General features: G+C 48.5%; 3 protein-coding genes across 4 annotated transcripts in view; 1 reads left to right on the top strand and 2 right to left on the bottom strand.

Annotated features, from left to right (window-relative positions):
- Positions 1 to 12,132: 12,132 nt before the first annotated feature.
- On the bottom strand, positions 12,133 to 14,311 carry Idgf3 (Imaginal disc growth factor 3). Its single transcript, XM_001356877.4, has 3 exons — positions 13,684 to 14,311; positions 13,049 to 13,600; positions 12,133 to 12,982 (listed from the first exon to the last, which is right to left on the bottom strand). Exons 1-3 carry the CDS (start codon positions 13,802 to 13,804, stop codon positions 12,327 to 12,329), a joined length of 1,329 nt encoding a protein of 442 aa, XP_001356913.2. The 5' UTR covers positions 13,805 to 14,311; the 3' UTR covers positions 12,133 to 12,326.
- A 69-nt stretch (positions 14,312 to 14,380) lies between these two features.
- Idgf2 (Imaginal disc growth factor 2) lies at positions 14,381 to 17,047 on the bottom strand. The gene is made up of 3 exons (XM_001356876.4): positions 16,895 to 17,047; positions 15,157 to 15,714; positions 14,381 to 15,095 (listed from the first exon to the last, which is right to left on the bottom strand). The coding sequence occupies exons 1-3, from the start codon at positions 17,001 to 17,003 to the stop codon at positions 14,443 to 14,445; spliced, it is 1,320 nt and encodes a 439-aa protein (XP_001356912.1). The 5' UTR covers positions 17,004 to 17,047; the 3' UTR covers positions 14,381 to 14,442.
- LOC4817491 (carboxypeptidase N subunit 2) overlaps positions 16,152 to 17,155 on the top strand; it is a 46,680-nt gene continuing 45,676 nt past the window's right edge. Inside the window, exon 1 of one of the 2 annotated variants that reach the window (XM_015180809.2) lies at positions 16,152 to 16,285. The gene's annotated coding sequence lies outside the window, so the exon portion shown is untranslated. Of the gene's footprint in view, positions 16,290 to 17,155 lie in introns of both variants that reach the window. The other variant, XM_001356874.4, reaches the window with a different exon arrangement.

Here is a 17,155-nt window from a genome sequence, read left to right as displayed (position 1 = left end):
TAGGTGGGGGCTGGCTGGTCGCTTAATTCTCGTTAATTTCTCACAGGCAACGTGCAGCGTTTAGCTGATTGTGGGTTTCCCGTTGTGTGCCTCCATCGAGGAGCAGATACCTAAATTGTGGCAATCATATTTTGTGTTAAATGCATTCATTTTAAATTTTATTGAAGGGTCCTTGCCCACATAACAGTTATTGCGGAATTTCACTGAAACTGGTTGACAATAAATCAGGGCTATATGATGAGCGGTTTGGCCCGAGAGAAACTGGGTTAATCAGGGGAGCCCTGGGTTATAATATCAAGACAATTAAGGGTTAGATACTCGTAGGTGGAAGATCTATTGATGCGAAAGAAGAGGTGATGAAAATCGATTGAGGAAGGCAAAGTTTAGGGGACATATGTTGGGGTATTATTATCAGAATCCAACGATCACCATTTGCAAATCCTTTCCCTAAAGAGCCTTCTGCATAGCCAGCCCCATAGATCATCTGTGAAACATCTAACAGCTCTTTCATTGTAGCTGTTGTCAGGCTTCATAGATCATGGCCCAGACAGCGCTGCTCCTTCTTCCCGATCGTGTATGCTGTTGACAAGCAACTGTCACCACCAGCGGCCCAGGCGCCATATTGTTGAGGCTCCACTTCCACCTCGGTGTACGCTGCCGCGGCTCCCATGGGGCAGCCGCAGCAGCAGCAGCGGCAGCAAAAAAACAGCTTGGCAGGCAATTTCCACACACAAATAAGCCGCCAATTTGCCCCCACTAGACCAGACAACGTGAACAAGGCAAGCAAAATCCACCAGACACTACGTCAACCGGTCAGACACGTGAACAAGGTACAGTGGGATCGAAAGGGTGAGGGAAGTGGGTGAGTTTTTGCTTCTTCTTCTCATGGAAATCCCGCACACAGTTTTTCCCTAAATAAATCTGTCCCTTAATTTACAGTTTCTGTTCCGTGTCCTTCCAGACATTCACTCCCTTTGAGGACATATTCCAAGACCTCTAACCTTCTGCCAGACTACACGGAAGGCTCATCTAAAGCTTTTTGTATTCATTTCTCCAGTCATACCAGACTCCCTTGCCCTTTTATCTTGGTCCTCTTCCCTCTTTTTAGTACCACAAAAGTCTCATATAAATGCAGATCTATCCCATAGTCCCTAGTCGAAGAAAGGGTCTTTCGGGCCGGGTCTTCTTCGTGGTAGTTGGTGGAGTTGCTGGTTATAAATCAGTTTGTGCGGCTTTTAATAAATTGTAATTGAGTCGCGAGTCGCGACTGCAGCTCATAGATACATTTGTATCTGCTGTTTAGGTGCTTTTTAGCTTTTAGCTTACGGCTGCTCCTCCCCAAGTGCTCTGGCCCTGGCTGCGATTGTGATCGCGTGTGGGAATGCACAGGCCAGGCCGGGACCAGAGGCTGAGCCCCAAGGAGAAGGCGAGGGCCAGAGCCACAGACGAGAGGCTCGATCCTTATGGCTGTGCTACGACGACCCCTCTGCTGTTGGCTGTTGGCTGTTGGCGATGTTGTTGCTGTTGTATACATGGCACTTTGCCGGCTGTCGCCACTTTGGCCAATCGGCCTGGGTCCCTACCGATCCTGCTGCCTCTCAACCCCGCCGTGGCATGCTCGAAAATCACGTAATGAAAAATGTTTTGTGCACAATTTTTCTTTTCATTTGTTTCGTGCTGCTCTCCGGCTGTGGCTGTGGCTGGGGCTGCTTAAAAAGATTGTTTTGTTTCGTTTCGTTGTTTGTGTGTGTCGAGCAGCAATAAAACTCATTGAACATGAGTTGCTTTTGAGGCAACATGAACAATTAATGCAACATATGTTTGCCCGAAACAAAACCTCACAGTGCTCTCGGATCTCGCGGATCTCGAAGATCTCGCTGAGTACTGGTACGTTACGAGTGGCTGAAGGAGAGATCTGCTCGGGTATTCCTTATGGCATTTAATGGCCAGCGAAACAAATCGAATTAGTTGGCAACGCAAAGAGTTTGCAGCACGCAACACAAAGAATTTGATAAATATAACTTGGGAATAGTCAGATGAAGGCGGTAATACTCTTTCTACGTCCTCGTTAGCTCTTTTGGGATAAGGGATTCAGCTCTCACCTCACAGATAGCTCGAATATCTCCTCCCCATCAAACGCCACAACGTTTGTGGAAAACCCTTTTGTGGCGCAGTGTATGCGAAATTAATTTCATAACAAAGATTACCTGCAACGCCCCCAAATCCAGCCAGGGCTGCCCCCTTCTGCGTCTATTACCTAAAACTAGATACCCACTATTTTTTCTAATTGAAACTCTTTCGAGAGCAGGCCAAATCGTTCGATCGATTGCCCAGATACGAATTAACCCAACAGATACGCAGCTGCAATCACACCGATTGCCATTCGCATATGAAAAATTGTAGTTTTAATTGTATCTACGAGTGGGTTAGGCCCACACAGCCCCAATCCCAATCGAATGCAGACCCAGGACCAGGGGCATCGCTTCATTAATTGCTTTGCAGCTTTCCGTTCGGTTTCGGAGGAGAACTCGTATTTGTTTTGACTTTTGGGGCGGGCAATTTATGGCTTATCATTTTTTGTGCCTTTAATTTCTGTTTTTCCTTTTTGTGGGTGGGTGTGATGGTGCGGGCCGGGTGAGCAGGTGGATTCCCTGGGTTATGGGTCAGTCGGAATGGTCAATGCTGCTTAATGCTGGGTATATTTCATATCCTGGACTTCTTTATTATGGGCTGGAGCTGTGTGCCAGGCCCAACAAGACTTACAACAGGTGGCCAAGTGTTATATTTGGGTTTGGCAGCAAAAACAGAGGGGTTAAAGGGGTGTTGGAATGCGATTTGGACTGGGATTAAGAAAGGGGCGAAGAAAGGCTATAAAAGCAGTACAATTACTGTATGTTATAGGTATTTTCTTGGGTATCTGTCTCCTATCTTAAGGTATCTTTTAGCTGTATTTAGGGCGAATATCCGCCAGATTAAACCCTCTATTTTGTTTGGCTGCTCTCTATCCCTATATTCCTGGGATACCCTCGCTTCAGGACTCCACATTCTAGCCCCTGACATCGACAGGTGCTGCCTGCTGCTGTTTAATTTACCGCCATATAACCTTCTTGCCATTTCTTTGTCAATTCGAATGCAATTTTTGCAGGAACAGCAGCAGCCCAGCCCGCAGAAGCCGCAACCGAAATCCGCTCAGAGCACACACACAAAAAAAAGGTTCTCCTTGGCCATTGTTGCCCTGCAAGAGCGCAGAGAAGAATGGGAAATAAGAAAGAAAAAAAAAATTATTTCATAAATCCTTGAGTGGTTCTCCGTCCGTCCGTCCGTCTGTCCGTCCGTCTGGCGATTCTAATGCACTCAGGCAAGAAAAAAGGAGAGAACTTCACGGCAGACTCTTTGTGTTATTGCGGCTCTGATGGAAAGGATAACTGCTTATAAATATGGCAACAACATGCAACTATCTTTAGGGGGGTAGGGGGAGGGGGAGAGGGAGGGGACTGGATTGGATGGGGGATTAGCGAAAGGCTTACATGTGTCGATGTGGTTTGATTTTGTCCAGGTTCCAGTTGTGTAACTCCGAGGCAGCTGACACAGACACAGATACAGATACAGATACGGGGCAGCGGACTAGCCTATAAATTTGAAAGATATTGAACCGCTGTATTCGCTGTATCTTTTGTTGTTGTTGTTTTTGCTCGAGGTTCAAGGAGCGCCAGCATGCCGGCTGACAATTCAAGTGGAATTTTTTTTCTTCTTATATATCTTTTTTTTTTCTCTTTGTATTTTGCCAGTAGTTGAAGAGCGGTTATCTGATATTATTTCGCTAATTCGATACTTTTATTTCAAGACAGCGGCCGGTAGAGGGTAGCTCTCCCTCCCTCTACCCCTCCCCCTCCCGCCTCTCTCTGTGTTCCTTTCCTTTGCATAATTTCTCATAATTTTTCTTATTATGATAATTATGGCTGGGTGAAAAATATAATATAAATTTTATGTGAATGCAATCTGATCCGTTATTTATATTGTCGAGTCTGGCACATAATATATAATGGTATATGGTATGGTATGGTCTGGTCTGGTCTGCGGGCATGTTTTTCTCGTCTGAGGTTCTGAGAGCTTCACCGTTATGTGGGCGCACAGACCACACATTATGTTGGTTGGTCCTGGCTTTCTTTTTGTGATTTACAGTTTTGTGGCGTCTCTGTGGCGAAGGACGCGGGACAGACAGGTGACAACAGCTGTTAGTGGGGCAACAGTTGGTGGAGCGTGGGAGAAGATAAATACATACCTATCGTATATGGATTCCCCCACGTATCCCCCCCACTCATGCAGCGACCCGCATCTCTCAGATTTGCATCCGCCAAACTCTGAATCCAGGACTCCAGCCTCTTCCGGTTGTTCTTCTCCAAACAAACCGCAACTTGTGCACGTTTCTGGCATTCTTACTGCTTCTACCCCCAAAAAACCCCCCATCCAACTCCACTCCAGCCAGTCCAAGTCCTGGCCGTGTTTAATTTCGCAGCAGCACAATATCCATATCCTTCCTGCTTAGCCTCTGGCTTATGGGGTGGGGGTGGGGGGGAGGATTTCTTGCTAAAGAAAAGAAATTGTAAATTTTCTTATAGGAAGTATGAATTACGGGCACTTTTTCTGCCTTTTGTTGCTGTTGGCAGCCGGCGAAGGAAGCTCCTTCCTCCACTCCACTCCCACCGCTCTCCGTTCTTGGTTCTGCTGCTGCTCCTTCCTTGGCTGTGTCCTGCCCCCTCAAACAATGTGTATAAGTAAGTAGAAGAAGAAGTGTGTGCGTGTTCTGTATGTGAACTCTTTTAGGTACGAATGGGGATCCTTCTAAAGAATACAGGGTGTTGGAGGCAGTCTTTAAGATATTTCAAGAGGGATCATCGAGTAGGGACTGTGCTTTAACGATTGTCTTCCGATCCAAAGGGTCTTTCATCATCCTCAAAATTACTGTAGAAAGTTTTCTACCTTTTTTTTAGGAGTATTTCTAATACATTTTGTATTAATTAAAACTTTATCCAAATCTAAAAAACTTTTCTTTTGCTTGCATGTTTTTGCTGGACAGTTTCCAGCTTTGCAGGATCCTGTATGCAATTTTCCTGGCGTCACATGCACACACACCCACTACAACCAATGTGACGTAACAGTTAGTTTTTGTTTGAGTAAAATCAACGCCATATTGTAGACATTGTTAAGGTTTTTGAAAATTTTATAATTAATTTTCTGGTTAACATGTTTTTCATATGTGTAAATATGCGCACAATCCATACAATACATATAGGGATGGATGGAGGGGGGAATGGGTATTCCCTATACCATCTATCGCCTGGCTGCTGGCTGCTGGTTGCTGGGTAAAGTTCAGGAAGTGTGTTTACAAAGAAAAGCCTTTTGTACAAGTATCAGATTCCTGTGCTGATTAAAGAAGCACCCGAACAAAGGATGGTCTGAGGATGGATTTTAGCAGGGGCATACATACATACATCTTTCTTACCCAATCGCTGATGTGAGTGTGTGTGTGCTGCCTGGCAGGAGAATATTTATTAAAAATTTAAACATTATAAATGATTTGCCACATGCTACTCATTGCCACGCTCATATCCTGTTTTAGTTTTTCCTCTGTGCTGGCGCCATGACTTTACAGTTTTGCTGGGACTGGGTTTGGGTCTGGGATTCATTGGTATATTAACCATTAAGGCATTTCATTGGGGGGATCCCCCCCCCCCGCACCTTGTAAGTTTTCAACGTCATTTACTTCGTTTCAATTCAATTTGAAATTCAAACTCTTTTTGGCGGCTGCCGATGGTTTCGATGCGATGGAGTGAGTGAGTGACATGACCATGACGGTTTGTAGGTAGCCAAATTGCTGCATCATCCAGGCAGCCAGCCGAATGGCAAAATCGTATCTGAAAGATGTTTTCAATTCGTTTTTTTTTTTCTTTTCTTTTTACCAGCATTCCCATTGATGCCCATTGTGCGAGTTCAACTCTTCGCTTCTTCGTTTCTTGTTGGTTTTGGTTTCCTCTTCTCCTGTAGTTGTCCTTGCTTTTTCTGGCCGTCATTCCGTCATGTGATCCATCTTAATTCTTTCAGCATTCGTCATCGGTGTTTCTTTTGCTGTTTTTTTTTTTTTTTGGAAAATCTATTGAGCAAGTTTCACTTGGCTTTGCATTTTAATTTGTCAGCGATTTTCTTTTCATTTTTTGTGGGTTTCTTGTGTACTCGGAGCATAACATATTATTGCATAGCATTGGGCGCCCTGCCAGGATCTGATCGATGACGTTTTTATTTGCCATATGCGAGTGCCAGTGCGAGTGCGTGATGGATGGTTTGGGTCGATTGGGGTTGTGCTGGTTGGGGGGTGGGGGTAGCGCCGCTGTGAACTGAAATTTAATCTAAATTGAAAGTGTTGAGCCAAGGAAAAGCCCGCCTTATGCATTATGTATTAGGGATTGACTTGGTTCGTCTTCTTGTATTTTATATAGTGCAAAGTCTCTTAGGCGAAGAGGGTTTAAGGCTTTAGCTGCGACACAATGAAAACTTTTGACTGGGAAAAAATTAGTTTGTAGGCCTGGCTGAGTAGATCACTTCCTCATACTTGAATGTTGCCATATAACCCCAAAATATTTTTTGAAAATTAAAAACCCGCGATTGCCTGACTTTGCGCCTTTTCATAATTTTCTCCTCTGCTTCTGCAGCGCGGATATACACAAAAACTGGAGGATTGATAAGATAAATCTATGACTGTTTACCAGATTTTTGATTCGTGTCGATAGACACAATAAATACGGATATAGTTGAAGATATAGCGACCCAAAGTGGAAGCTTTCTACCATTTTTAATGCTACAAAATGGACTTTCACTTCAGAAACTATGTTTTTTGCATTAAATTCTGGAAACCTTTGGCTTTGTCTTGTTTGGGCCCCCACATTCCATCAATATCTTTAATTTCAGCCCTTGATAGCCCCCGAATAAACCCCAAATTCCACACAAGTCCCACACTATTCCCAACTTTCATTCACTGCCATGATTTCCTTTGCGCTGGGAGCTTGAGGTGAGAGACAAGATGAACTTGGAACTGCTCTTCGTGCTAATATATCACGATTATGTCAGTCGCTTGTGTTTGGGCCCCAGCAGGGGGGCAGTTTAGTGCGGGGACAGGGTCTCCAGTTGGGGATTTTGCGTGCGCACGCGTACAGCGCCAGAACGAATTAAGTCTGATGCACCAGCAAATGATAATTCAATTCTTGTTCTTCTTGTTGTTGCTGTTGCTGTGCTCCAGGGAATCTGCGAATCTGTAGATTCAATTTGTCCAACTGTTTGCCTCCACGAGCACACACGCACGCACGCATCAATGAGAGAGGACAACAATTTGGCAAGTTGGCAGTTCGATTTGCGGCCAAATGAGAAATCTCCGCGTGGCACGCAACCCAGGGAAGTGCCTCCGAGGGCCGGCCAGAAGACCCGAAAGATGTCAAAGTGTTGCCAGCCTTGGCATTCTGGCAAATCATTGCCGTAATCTCTCAGCTGCTGTCAGAAGGCAACCGATTGACTGAGACAAACATACATTGCCCAATTGTTAAGCAATTTATGCAAAAAACCAACCCCCAACCCCCGAACCCCCCCCCAACCAGCATATCCAACCCTTGCTCCTTTCTTTCCACGTTTTCGGCTGTCAAATTTTGGCAAATCACGATGACGTATCGCTAAACCACGTTTGACATTACCGTTTTTTGTTATCAGCCCAAAACCCGACCAAAAAGGGTTGCATACTAATATTCCCTAAAGAAAAATAAGGGTGTGGTGGTAGAGGGGGTAGTCGATTTCCTGCCTGGCGAGAGATAAAGATGCGTGTGCACTGATTGACTCAACGATGTGAAGGCTGCTTTCTTCGAAGGGCCATCTCTTTTGTCACCATCCAACAAGATATACAAACTTATTTCATTGTCTTGCAAGCACTTTATCTAAGTACATTCAAATGCCGACAGAGCCCCATCTGTACAATTTCAGACGTAAATTCGCTTCTTTTGCTCCACTAAATGTTTACAATTGGGCCTTCGGGGGCCCCCATTTAACGATTCCCTGGCCCGCCTAGTGTTTATTTGTGCATCTAAACATTTTTAATGGCAAATCTCAAGATCCATGATATGTCGAACAGCCCCCCGCCCCCTCCTAGGACCAGCCCCAGCCCGCGTGGGTGGTGCATTCACTCTCTCTCTCTCTCGATTTTGATTTTAATGATACACGGGTCAAAGTATTTTTTGAGTTATTGAGCAGAGCATAGAGCAGTGCGTAATAAAAGTCTGCAGCCAGGTCCATGCTCCTCTGAAGTTTTTATTGTTCCTCTGACGATTTAATTAAATTTCTAAGGCCCAGACCAAACGCGTGCCGCCAGTCGATGGATGGATTCTGTTAGTCAGTTGGCCATTTGCTGGGCGACTTTTATTTGTTTGTTTAAGGCGCGTCGTCATCTGCACTGCCCCCCTGCCCCCCTGCCCTGGTCTGCTGGTTCCTTCGCTCCCCAATACTAATCCCATTTCGAGTCATAGATTGCTGTCTTTAGACGTTTTCACACTTCTCCCGCCCCTTCCCCCCTGCTAGTTTTTAGTGCCGCAATCAAAAGTTTTGCAAATGTTTATGAACATTCTTTTGGTGACCGCAAGTCTTTGGCAATTTGTTTGTTTGTTGTTTGCCATTTTGCAGGCTCATGGGGGGAGGAGGAAGGTAGTCTATATATCTATTTAGATAAGATATATCTGGCAGAGCAGGAAAATATAACAGTTTTGATGCTATGATGGGGGAATAGGTGTCTATAAGCTGTAGATACTCAAATATTAGATCTGTGACGCGGCAGTCAATGGATCCGGTACCATTTCCGGCGCCCACGTTCATAAAATTAGCTTTAAAATATGTTATATAGGTCATATATAGTATATATTTATGTGTAGACTGGATATTGGGTATAAAAGTAGAGCCGCTGCCCTTGCCGCGTCTTTCAAAGTAACAAAAGGGATGTATCGATGTATCTTAAGCATATTTAAGTACTAATCGTAAGAACACCAAAGAGTTCTCTGCTCCCACTCCTCTTTAATCTGTTCCCTACAAATTTGTACTCCTAACCCAATACACCCCCATCCTCCACCCAGTCCAATCCATACCATTTAACCCACTTATACCATTACGATATCAGCCTCGTTTGTCTCGCTCTGCCCTCTATGTAGCACATATGCCATATTCAGAGAGCCACACACGTTTCTTCATTAAATTCCACGTGTTTATTTGTTTAAACTAACCTTTTACGAGGCAGTGGCGCTACAGCTAGCCGCAGACGCACACGCACACGGACACACAGATACAGATACAGACCCACACCATGGCAGCTTAGGTGCCGCTCGGGGTTATCTATCACATCATCACACCTAGACCCCGTACGGACCCCGCATAGACCCCGAACCGGGCAGAGCTGTCAGCTAATTGAATTTAATTGGTGCGAACAAAAATTTACACAAAATATAAACAAAAAACTTTCTGATTCTTCTCGTTGTTGGTTTTTTTTTGTTTTTTTGTTTTTTGTGTAGCATAATTTTATGAGTTGTTTATTTCGTTTAAACAAGAATAACCTTAACTTGTTATGGCACATTTTTATTGTCGCTTGTTTATGAATAAAAACAGAACAGAACCGAACCGAACCGAATACAGGACGCTGCAGCGAAAGGCTTTTTTGTTGTCCAAAATAATTGTGGTCAGACATATACACGATCTGGGCGTTAAAAATCTATAAACGAATGTCGGGCTCTGCACGATGCTGCCTGAGAATATCGTATACCCTTCAGGGAGAGGCTGGGTACATAGGAAAGGTGACTGCGACCTCCTTTAGACCTCGATATTATACCATTTCGGGGTACCTTCCCTATGAAGAGGCCTCCTTGCAAGCCTTCAAAGGGTATACCATAGTCCCCAACCATTTCTACCCATTATTCTCTGGCCAAGTTCTCCCACAAACTTCTTGCTGGCGCCACTTGGCCATCGGAGAGTCAATGATCGTCATCTGTAAATCATTTTGTGTGACAACCCGCTGACAATTGAACGAGAACGATCTCCCTGTCGGAGCGGACAGCTCAATTCGGATTGTGGGACTGGGACTGGGACTGGGACCGGGACTCTAACGAGGTGAAGAGCCATCCAGGCCTTAACGATGTTCGTGGAACTTATGGGTTCATACTCGTACAGGCAGTGCAGGAACATAAAGTCGCGTGGCTTATTTAAAATTAACAAAGCAATAAAAATGCAAACTCAAGGCGAGCACTGGTATAACAATGGGGGGAGAGTGCGGAGGAGGAGCGAGACTGAGGCCCGGGATAGCCTCCAGTTAGCCAAGTTCTTTGTGAGGCTCTGAAGCAGCTGTGGGACCAAGTTGGGCCAGGGCAAACCCTCAGAGCCGCATTCATACTAATGTCTTTGGGCAAAAACTAAGGCACTTTTTGTCAGGCATCTTTCCAAGGAAATCCTTATCGTCCGGGTAGTCCGGCCAGGCAGCTTATCATATCTGGGAGTCGAGAGACCCAATCCCTGACCAACATGCATTTCCTTATCGCCAACATCGCGCTGCTGACCTGGCCAAAACAATGCAACGCGCAATCAGCGACACTTCATCGGCCAACGAAAAACAAAAAAAAAAAAAACGAAGAGAAAACGAAGAAAAATCTCTGCAGCAAATAAACAAAAGGACACAGCGCGTAATGAGGGCGAAAATATCTTTATTTAAAGAGGCAACACAGTGGAGCCTTCGCCTTCCATGGAAGCAGCCAGTCGGAGAGTCGCAGTGGAAGCAACATATTTGTCATTTGCAGGAGTCGGAGGATGCAGCAGCTGGGGCCTGGGGCCTGGAGCCTCTGGCAAGCGATAGCTTTGGGGGCAATAATCATGAACAGATCTTGTAGACGCCGCCATGGACCAAATGCTCCTTAATTAGATGAGGCGACAAGGCAAAAGCCAGGAGTGGAGTGCCTCTGCAACAGCCTCTGAAACAGCCTCAACCTCAGCCTAGGAGCACTTCGAACACGATCAACGATATTTCAGTTGGGTTACCCTTGGCTTCTGTTTTGGCTTATATTATGGAACAGTGGCCAAAAACAATGCCGTGTTTACAACTTGTACGCTATGCGATTGGCATGCCCAAGCCCATGCCCATGCCCATGCCCATGCCCTTTAGGGCCTTGAGGGCCCCGAGCCTCTGGGAAGTGAGCTGTGGATGGCCAGGTCTCGACTTCTGCCACTAATGGCATATTTTGCATTCCAATAAGGCATTGCGCCAATTGCAAATAATTTTCCGAGTGTATAGTTTGCTTAATAAGATCACGATTCCCGGATAAGCCGCATAGATAGCAGCTAGAACTGGCTCTGCCAGGGGATAAGTGGTTAGGGCAAGTGTGGGAGACACTCACAAAAAGGTTCAGGTCCCCGGGCAGCATATTCAGATCCAGAGATAACGAGGGGGAAGACTCTGAAGGAGGCCCAAGAAGGACAGCTTCCCAAGATATGTGTGACTCCCATATCGCCTTGGTCTTTCCCTCCGTAGAGCACCCCAAAGTCGGCTACTCCCCGGGGTCGCTTGGCCAGAAACAATAACTTAATTTAGTTGTCTTACATCGTGTCGTTGTCGTCGCCAGTCGAGGCAGCCGGGCCAGACACCCCCGCCAATGGACGGAGCCCCGCGCTCCCTTCGGTGGCAACCTTTTGCATGGTGGTATGTCAGCTATTCGGTGAACAGACGACACAGGCACCCACCGGGCGAGTACGCATATGGCAGGGAGCCCGAGGATCGGCCCGGCCCGGCCCGGAGAGTGGCCTGCCTCGCGTATGTAGCGCCAATTACACAAAACCCAGTTGCGCAGTCGCAACTGCGGCTTTGGCGAGGGACAAAATCTGGAAATCTGCAAAGCAAACCGAACCGAACCGAACTGAACGGCAAAAAACGACACCGCGAAATGCCATTTGACCGAGATGGGTCCGGGATGATAAAGCGAGCGGTGCGCAGACGTGGGCGCCAAACAATTCAATGCAAAGAGAGGCAATTAAAGCCCCCAGAGAGATGGCTACTGCGCAATGCAAGGACCAGGCACATCGAATTAATTTGCGGTGCATTTTAGTTTACAACTTTGTAATTAATTTGCAAAAAGGGACAGCCACAGCGACAGCGACAGACAGAGACCCATTGGGTGACATTTGGAACACCGTTGGACCCTCCACCTCCTCCTCCCCCCATCATTGTGACATTTGCGTGGCTGGGGCCGAGGCTGATGATGTCTTCATGGGCCTCAGAGCAGGCGGTACTTGATGGCGCGCAGCATGGGGAAGCGATCGGTGGTGCACTGGCCGCGGAAGTCGTCCTGCGTCAGATCGAAGAAGGCCACGCCGCCCAGGTTCTTGGAGCGCACATAGGAGGCCTTGCTGGAGGCCGAGTCGGGATCGTCGTAGCTGATCCACAGGCCGTGCTCGCCGTTGGAGTCGGCGGCACGGAAGGCGTAGCTGCCGTAGCGCTTGGTGGGGTCCAGCACGCGGCGCACAGGAGCGTCGGCTCCTTTGGCATTCGCATTGCTGGGATTCGGCATCAGTTGACAGATCTCGGCCCAGTTCAGCATTCCCTCCTGCTTGCTCTGGCGTCCGGCAGGTGCGGCCCCCTCTGCGGCGGCCACCACAGGCATGCCCGAGTCCCCGGAGCCGGTGCTGAGCTTCCAGGCCCTCCCATAGGCGGCAATGCCGATGTTCAGCTTGTGGGCGGGCACGCGCTGCAGCAGCCAGTGCTCCAGCTGGTAGTTGACGTTGTAGTGGCCCAGACGGTTCTGTCCGAAGGCCTCGTACAGGGGGGCGGAGAAGTCGGCCTCCTCGGGATTGCGCTGGGGGGTGAGGAAATCAAAGGTTCCCAGGTTGATGAAGTCCAAGCTGGGTTCGATGGCAGGGGCATCGTAGTACCCTGGAAACAGGCAGAGATACTCGTTTAGAAGGGGCTTCTTGGGGGGTCAGCTGGGGGGTCACTTACAGCTGGAGTTGACATTCGGCAAGACAGTGAGACTCAACAGAAGATTGTTGGCCTTGAAGGCGCTGCTAAGATCCTTGATCAGAGCCGTCAACTGTCCCTTGTGGGTCTCCGAATCCTCGTCCACAATGTAGTCGCCGGTGAAGAACTTCTTGAAGCTCTTCCAGGCGGAGCCGACGTCCCCGTGGACCTTGCGCGGCTTGTTGCGGGGCAGCTGAAGGGCCAGATCGAGGCCATCAAAGTTGAAGCGACGCACCACATCGCGAGCGGACTCGATGAAGCGCCTGTGACCCTGCTGTCCCGACTCCAAGAGCTTGATGTATTGATTACCCTCGTTCTGGTCGGCGTCGCCGCCGACACTCAGCAGGAACTTGATGTGCGGATAGCGGTCCTTGAGCGCCGTGAACTGGGCCAAGTGTCGCTGCTCGAAGTCCAGCCGCTTGTTGATGCTCTGCAGCTCCGAGTTATCCGCATTGACGCCCGCATAGCCGTAGATGATATGAGTGCAAAACTGCAGTGCCAGCTCCATATCCGTCATCGTAAATTGAGCCAGGCCTGGGCCACAGAAAGGGGAACGGAGAGCGGGCGAAAGGCTGGTTTAAATTGCGGGGAATTGGAAAGCCTCACACGACACTTACCCTGACGCTGGAAGCCCTGCGAGTCATAGAAGCACACCAGATTAGGAGCTCCGCTCACCGCTGAAAACGATGCCAAGAGCATCACACTCAGCCCCAGGCCGAGCCACAGAGAGTACATCATCGTGTAGACCTCGATAGAGAGGGAGATTCACAAAGAGAGCAGCACGGAGTGCGTAGGCAGGTGATGTGAGATGTGATGTGTCCGTCTCTGGCGAGATGCGAAACAAAACTGAATTCGAATGGCACTGCCACTGGCACTGGCCCGTGGTCGGAGCTTTTGTAGAGTCGAACCGAACAATAGGCGGACACGACACGTAATTCGTGGGGCTTATTATCAAGAAATCAAGTGACAGCTGACACCGCCAGTTCAATGAGATCACTCCGGCTCTGGTTCCCGGGTAATTTACACAGCCGCGTTTACTTCCAGTTTACTCGAGAGATAATGCCCAGCGACTCGTCAAATTTATGGCGGGGGGGTAGTCACTAGCAAGGCCTCTGCAAATATTTTGCCCAAAATGTAGTTCACAGTTTACCGAGATACGTCATTACAAGGTTAATAATGAAAGAAAGCTTGGAAATTTGATCAGAAAAAAGTGCACAGATTTGAATTTTGAAAACGAAAACTGTGTATCGTTCACAGCTGCCTAAAAATCACTGGAAAAGGCCTCTAGATTTGTTTGCTTAGAGCCCACTTCAATCTACGAACAGTGTTGGGTAAATATTTATTTCGAGTACTAAAATATCTTCACCGAAAAGCATTTACAAACGGTATTTGACGGCGCGCAGCAGCGGATACTTGTCGCCAGTGCACTGTCCGCGGAAATCGTCGTAGCTCAGGTCGAACAGGGCCACGCCCCCGAGGTTCTTGACCCGCGCATAGGCCGCCTTGTTGGAGGCGCCGTCGGGATCGTCGTAGCTCACCCAGAGGCCCTCGGTGACGGCCCCGTCGACGGGACGAAAGGCGTAGGTGCCGAAGCGTTTCGTCGGATCGGTGACACGGCGCAGCGGGGAGTCGTTGCCCTTGAGGTACTGGTTCTGGGGATTCGTCAGCTTGCCACAGATCTCGGCGTAGCTGAGGAGACCCGGCTTCTGGGACTGGGAGCCCTCCTTGGCGGGCCCATCGGTGTGCGGCACCACTGGGACACCGTCCAGACCCGATTCGGGCGTCAGTTTCCAGGCATTGCCGTAGGTGGAGACGCCCAGGTTCAGTTTGCTGGAGGGGAAGCCCTGCTGGAGCCAGTAGTTCACCTGGAAATCGGCATTGTAGTGGGCCAGACGATCCTTCGACTCTGGATGGTAGATGGGCCCGGTGAAGTCGGCCTCCTCGGGATTGCGGGCGGGCGTGATGAAATCAAAGGCGGCCAGGTTCACAAAGTCCACCAGGCCGTTCAGGGCGGGTATATCAAAGTACCCTAAGGGAGAGAGGATTGCAGATCTATCTATATTTCAAAGGGCCATCCATTTGCTACTCACATGTGGAGTTCACGTTGGGCAGGACCGTCAGGCTGAGCAGCAGGCCATCGGGTCTGAGCGAGTCCTTGACATCCCGCACAAAGGCCGTGAACTGCTCCTTGTGCAGAGCGGCCTGGGGATCCACCACAAAGTCGCCGGTGAACAGTTTCTTGATGCTCTTCCAGGCGGAGCCCACGTCCCCGTGCACCTTGCGCGGCTTGTTCCTGGGGAACTGGTAGGCCAGATCCAGGCCATCGAAGCCGTAGTTCTTCACCAGCGAAAAGGCCGACTGGATGAAGCCCACCTGGCGCACCTTCTCGCCCTCCAGCAGCTCCACGTACTTGTTGGGGTGCTCCACATCGATGTCGCGATCGCCGCCCACACTCAGCAGCACCTTGAGGTGGGGATACTTGCGCTTGAGCGAGGTCACCTCGGAGTACTGGTGCTTGTAGATGTCCAGGTTCTCGTTGAGGCTGTGCGCCTGGTAGTTGTCCGCCCGCAGGCCCGCATAGCCGTACACCAGATGCGTGCAGAACTGCAGGGCGATCTCCAGGTCGGGATTGAGCAGCTTGCCCAGGCCTGAAAGGCGAATTTAATATTCATAAGATGTACGACAAATTGCTTGGAATGACAAATAATCGTCAGCTCTAGCTTGGAGAGCGACACTCGACATCGCTCTCCCTCTCCGCATTGAGCCCCAGCCCACCCCACCCCACCCCACTCCACCCCCCCGTGGGGCTTGTCATCTCCATTGTCTCGCTGTTTTTTCAGTGGCTTAATTGAACGCCAACAGAGTGTGAGCCCAGCGAGCGGTTCATTGTGGCTCTGCTCGCTTGGGTGCGTGGCACAGTGGCACAGAGGCCATCAATTGGGGAAACTCAAAGACTTCGATATAGCTCTATAGATCTTCCAAGTCCCAATTAATGTAGTTTCTCGTTTTGCAACCACTGTGCAACGCTGCTGAGTCACTTGCTGCTCTGCCTGCCACTTGTTTCAATCTCTGCAGGCCGCAAGTCGCTGGGGCAGTTGTCGTGTTGCTCTCGCTGTGTGTTGTACGCTCTGGTTTTCATTTCAAAACAGATCAAACACAGATCTCCGAGTGAATCATTTTTTGGCCTATCATCCAATAATTACCTCCGATTACGGCCTGGTAAGTGAGTAATCCCACCTGTAATTAGCTTTCAAGAAGTGCAACCGTCTACGGTCTCCGCGGGAGAGCCCTCTCTCTCTCGTCGCGGAGTCTCTCTCTTTGGACGAAAAACTTGTCCGATAAGCCACTGACCTCCCCCGGACACAGTGGGCCCCCGTTTCAGTGGCACAGCTCTCTATCTCTCTCTATCTCTTTCTGGCTGTTCGAATTGAATTGAATTAATTCCCAGTTTTGTTTTGAATACACAAATTGTTATGTAACTCGTTTAGCGGGTATTTCATATATTTCTAGGAATTTTTAGAGGTGTGTGAATTTGGCACATGCTAATCAAAGTGTTTAAGTGTTTGTTGTGCTAGTTTTAGAGGCTGACTAAGGGCTTGGGCTTCCAGAGAACTATCTTTTGTAGAGGGGTGTACATTCCAGAAGGGGTAGGGGGCACAAGGAAAACCTAAACTACTTAATTTCCAACACTTTTAATTGAAATATGCTCCCAACTAAGCCGAAATGTACTTCCCTGTGACCATTTATAGCCCAGCCTTGGGGAATCTTTGTTCTCTGCTCCCCCAGGGTGTGCTCCCCACCCGGCAGACCCCCCTCAGATCGTCTTACCTTCTCTCACATAACTGGAGGAGTCATAGTAGCAGACCAGATTGGAGGCCGCCTCAGTGCCAGCCACAAGGAGGCACGCGACAGACGAGAGCCACAGCAACAGCTTCATTACACAACCGCAGCGAAGATCAAATGAAATCGAACTAAAGTCGCAGCTGAAAATGAAACTGAAATGAAAACAGAAATAGAAACCGAAATCGAAATCGAATGACAGCACGAAAAGCTTAAGCTGGAGCTTTGCTTGGAGCCACACAGAGTGAG

Source organism: Drosophila pseudoobscura, chromosome 4 (assembly GCF_009870125.1).
Source record: "Drosophila pseudoobscura strain MV-25-SWS-2005 chromosome 4, UCI_Dpse_MV25, whole genome shotgun sequence".
In the NCBI taxonomy this organism is placed as follows: Eukaryota; Metazoa; Arthropoda; class Insecta; order Diptera; family Drosophilidae; genus Drosophila; species Drosophila pseudoobscura.
The sequence above is the reverse complement of the archived record's forward strand: the minus strand, read 5'-3'. Positions and strand labels throughout refer to the sequence as shown.

Coding starts and splice junctions, on each gene's coding strand:
- Idgf3 (XM_001356877.4), bottom strand. CDS start 13,804: ATGATGTACTCTCTGTGGCTCGGCCTGGGGCTGAGTGTGATGCTCTTG. Junction 13,601..13,683: donor GCAGGGCTTCCAGCGTCAGG/GTAAGTGTCGTG, acceptor TCTGTGGCCCAG/GCCTGGCTCAATTTACGATG. Junction 12,983..13,048: donor GCCGAATGTCAACTCCAGCT/GTAAGTGACCCC, acceptor GCCTGTTTCCAG/GGTACTACGATGCCCCTGCC.
- Idgf2 (XM_001356876.4), bottom strand. CDS start 17,003: ATGAAGCTGTTGCTGTGGCTCTCGTCTGTCGCGTGCCTCCTTGTGGCT. Junction 15,715..16,894: donor CTCCAGTTATGTGAGAGAAG/GTAAGACGATCT, acceptor TTCGCCTTTCAG/GCCTGGGCAAGCTGCTCAAT. Junction 15,096..15,156: donor GCCCAACGTGAACTCCACAT/GTGAGTAGCAAA, acceptor TCTCTCCCTTAG/GGTACTTTGATATACCCGCC.